The 4,421-nt window shown below is 32.4% G+C and overlaps 1 protein-coding gene across 1 annotated transcript; it reads right to left on the bottom strand.

The window, feature by feature from the left end:
• Window positions 1-389: 389 nt before the first annotated feature.
• On the bottom strand, window positions 390-1,748 carry LOC111799598 (aspartic proteinase CDR1). Its single transcript, XM_023683003.2, has 2 exons — window positions 1,206-1,748; window positions 390-1,085 (listed from the first exon to the last, which is right to left on the bottom strand). Exons 1-2 carry the CDS (start codon window positions 1,671-1,673, stop codon window positions 489-491), a joined length of 1,065 nt encoding a protein of 354 aa, XP_023538771.2. The 5' UTR covers window positions 1,674-1,748; the 3' UTR covers window positions 390-488.
• Window positions 1,749-4,421: the final 2,673 nt, after the last annotated feature.

Below are 4,421 nucleotides of genomic sequence, written 5' to 3'. Positions count from 1 at the left end.
ATGATCAACATGAATGAAGGATTCCGAGTCTTCCGCCTCTCGTGCCTGCACAGGCCACAATCACCGGTCCATTAGACTTATGGTTCGGGTTCGTACAATCATTAACCTTGTATATTTTGTTCTTAATCTCACCTCACAAACTTCTTCAAATTATCTTTAAAGCACGTATTTGATATCGTTGCCCATATATTAACAAATTAGCCATAAGAACGGCTTGAAATAATAGAATAAGATTTTTTAGCTCTTTCTTCCCGGTTGATTTTATCATAATCCTAAAATATCTCTTGAATTAATTATATAATTTTATAACTTAAATAAAAAATAATTAATAATTAATGTCAAATTTTACCTTAAAATGGAAAATTACTAAAATAGAATATAGTTCCACATCTATTAATTAATGCTTTCCAAATTTTATAAATAAAACAATACCCTATGTTACAAGAATAGTTATAAATTAGGGTATTGTTTTATAAGCCCAAAAAATCTCAACCAATTTTGGTGCAATCAGTGGGCTTGAACGATACCATCATATTGTCAATATCATACCCAACTAAAAAATTCGCCATCATACTGTTACCGATGAGTGCACTGTCGTCGTCAACGCCCATCGCGGCGAAGCAAAATGACCCATCCGGCATCTGATTGAACGTCTGAACCGTACTCAATGGCAGATCCACGTCGCCGTCAAAGTGCAAAGTCATCACCAAATCCCCCAAATTATCTTTGTAGCAAAGAGTATCACCAATGGGCTCCGATGGGATCTGCCGCCGAACTTCGACAGTCAATCGTTCATACAATTCTTTGGGGAGGAGAGTCGGGGGCGTGCCGGTATCGAGAACCGCATTCCCCTTGGCCGGAGGTCCTGACATACTGTACGGAACGAGGGTATTTCCGACAGAGATTCCCGTGAGGGTGAGAGAGTAATATGTCGGGTCGGATATTTGAACGAGTTGGGTTGTGATGACTCCGGGTCCTTTAACTTCAGAACCCGACCCGATAGAGATGCTGCTTGAGATTGTCGGGTCGGTGTTGGTTGGCATCAAACAAAGGGAGAACTTTCTACCGCCAACCGATGGACCTATCTATGAATATAAATTTACATTAACTATAAGGTGAATTTTTTAGTTATTTGAATAAGAATATAAACGTTTCATATTTTTAGAAAAATAATAATAATAGAAAGTGATAATATATGTATATACCTGAGAAATGAAGGAAATCGCTCCTCTTCCAAATCCGATCAATCCCATTTCATTTGCATTAAACGTTCCAGTATTATTATGTCCGCAACCAAACACCACCTCTGGAAACGGCGTTGTTGCTCCAGAACTCGAAGTAACAGCTATTTGTTCAGTCGCCAATTCTCCCTGCGTCAATCCGCTTCCATACCCATAGTTGTACTTACACATGTCGGTGCCGGAGCACGCCGCACCAGACCCCGTCAAATGGCACTGCGGCGACTCGCAAGAAAGGGTTTGAAAGGTTGATGATTTCGAAGGGTCATATATCGGATTCGTTTGCCGATAACAGTTTGCACATGGAAGACACTGAGTCCAAAATAAATCGCTACCAGTGTCGAAGATTGCATGCACCTCCGTCGGCGGCGTTCCGACGGCGATTTTCATTATAAATTGGCTGGCTTCAGGCCAAATTTGTGATTGGGCTGCCATCGGTGAAACGTTGTCGGGTGAGAGACGGCGGCGGATGAGTTCCAGCTTGAGACCACCGCCTTTGTCGGCGGTGGACTCGGCGATAGAAAGTAGTGCGAGAAGGAGAAATATGGAAAGCGCCATGGGAGATGAAGAAATAATTGCATAGATTTTAAATTTGTTTGTTTTATTTATACCCTAATAGAGATAATGAGGTGGCAATTGAAATTATTACGTAGAAGTAAACTAGGAAAGGATGGGTGTGTTTTGGTAACGTTGACTGTTTTTAATATAAAAATAGAATGTTATTTTACGTATTTTGTTATTTCTTTCTATTTACTCAGATTCTATTAAATTTTCGTATTTCCGACCATTTATTGCCATTTCCACACACACACTATATATCTATATCTATATATATATATTATTAAATTTAGTTTTATGTTCGAATAAATGAATTAAATAACTTTATTATTACTAATTATAACTTTAATTTTATAAAGGAAAATACTTTAATGGACTGTCCAAATAAATGTAAAATAAGAGAATAGAATATGGAATAGCACACGTTAATATTATTGGGAAAACGTTTTAAAATTGTAATAAATAATAATGAATTAAATTTAAGAAAAAACAGTATTTTATTATTTAATTTAATTTAATTTAACTAATTAAATAAATTTAGGGTATTGCTCGATACTTAATTAGCAGTTTAGTAAACTACATTTATTTATTTTATTAATTATAAATTAAATTTTAATCTAAATAATGTAAGAAAAATATTTAATTATCAGAATTAGTTTAATAATTACCTTCGAATAAATGAATTAAATAAAACTATATAAACTTTTAAATTTAACGTATATATGGTAATTAATAATTAATGTTTTTTATTATTAATTATAACTTTAATTCTATAAAGGAAAATAGTTTAATAAACCGTCCACACAAAAAAACGTAAAATAAAAGAACAGAATATGGGTATTTTAATAGTCAACTTAGTAGTATTTAAATAATAATGAATGCTATATTTTTTATTTTTTATTTTTAAATAAAATCTCATATCAAACTACATAGGAGTAAAAATTATTTTAAAACATATATTAATATTCAAATAACTAATTATTATTTAATTTTATATTTCATAAAAATCCTTGGAATGTTTATATAAATAATAAAAAGATGGTTTCAATAATTTCAAATCACTCCAAAACAAAAACTTAGAATTCTTTTTAAAAATGCTTTCTTTATTCAATATGGGAAGAATAAAAATACGTGTATTTCTCAAATTTATTTAATTTAATTGATTTAAAAACGGAGGTTAAAATTTTCATGTTCTACCTTCGTTGTCGTGAAAATCCACTTTTTTTTTTCATACGAGATCAAATTAAATAGATCGAAGTGGTTGTGAATTGGGTCGAGTTTTCGATAGGAACGAGTCTATGCCAATTATTATGAAACATTTTTATTTTTATTTTATTGAGATTATGCCTTCAATTAAATTTTTCATTCCCTACTTATTGTGTTCTTGCTCAAATCAACGTATATTTTATAGTGTTGTGTCAGGATATAGGCGCACAACGGTCGTGCATTTGAGTAAGAGTTTTTGCATTTCTTTGTTATGCTCACTGTTACAATAACAAGGGCATGGTTCCTACTAAAATTTATAATTTATGTACCACTATGACATAATCATAAACTAAATTGTAGTTAATATAATTGAGACATTTTCGAAGTATTTTTTTTTTTTTTTTTTTTTTTAGCCTCCCTTGTGGGAATAAATTTACTCAAAATTATTATTATTAATTTATTAATTTTGTTTTTTGATTTTTAAGCTAATTTGAATTAGGGTGTACATGGTCCACGTTTCGGTTGAGAGATTTTTTTTTACCCAACCACAAAAGTTCGCGTTGGTTAGATTGGTAACCCAACCCAACCCAAAAATTTTAAGTACCCAACCCAACACTCTATTTTCGGGTTGGGTTGGGTTGGGTTCGAGTTGTTAAAAAAAAGTTTTATTTATCCACCATTCATAATTTGTCGGATAAAATCTGTAACGCCCCTAATTTTCTTTAACCTAATATTGCCCCTAATTTTCTTTAACCTAATTAGTGACGTTACCCATCTATACATAACTCATTAAGCGGAAGCTCATGATAAATAACCTTGGAAGAGTCTTTCACAAATATTCATAAATCCAAAACAAAACCTAAACTCCGAAAATAAACCTTCAATAACTGAATTTGAATTTATAAATAACCTTGGAAGAGTCTTTCACAAATATTCATAAATCCAAAACAAAACCTAAACTCCGAAAATAAACCTTCAATAACTGAATTTGAATTTATAAATAACCTTGGAAGAGTCTTTCACAAATATTCATAAATCCAAAACAAAACCTAAACTCCGAAAATAAACCTTCAATAACTGAATTCAAAATAAATTCAAATAAAACAATACTCAATGCTATAACTTAAAACAGTCCAATAAAAGTAAACTCCTAAAAATATCCATTTCCAACTTCCATCGTGTCCTCAGCTCAGCCGTCAACCGTACATTGGCGCCTTACCTTTACCTGAAAAATGTAGGTAGCACGTGGCTTGAGTATTTTATGAAATACTCAGTAAGTCACCCCTTACCTGAAAAATGTAGGTAGCACGTGGCTTGAGTATTTTATGAAATACTCAGTAAGTCACCCCACTGTTGGGGTTAGGAATGCAAACACATCAACATATGAGCAGTAGCTAACTTTTCATAAATTTTACATGG

The sequence above is a fragment of the Cucurbita pepo genome, chromosome 9 (assembly GCF_057944985.1).
Source record: "Cucurbita pepo subsp. pepo isolate OVF chromosome 9, ASM5794498v1, whole genome shotgun sequence".
In the NCBI taxonomy this organism is placed as follows: Eukaryota; Viridiplantae; Streptophyta; class Magnoliopsida; order Cucurbitales; family Cucurbitaceae; genus Cucurbita; species Cucurbita pepo.
Note: the sequence above shows the minus strand (reverse complement) of the source record. Positions and strands in the feature narration are given on the sequence as shown.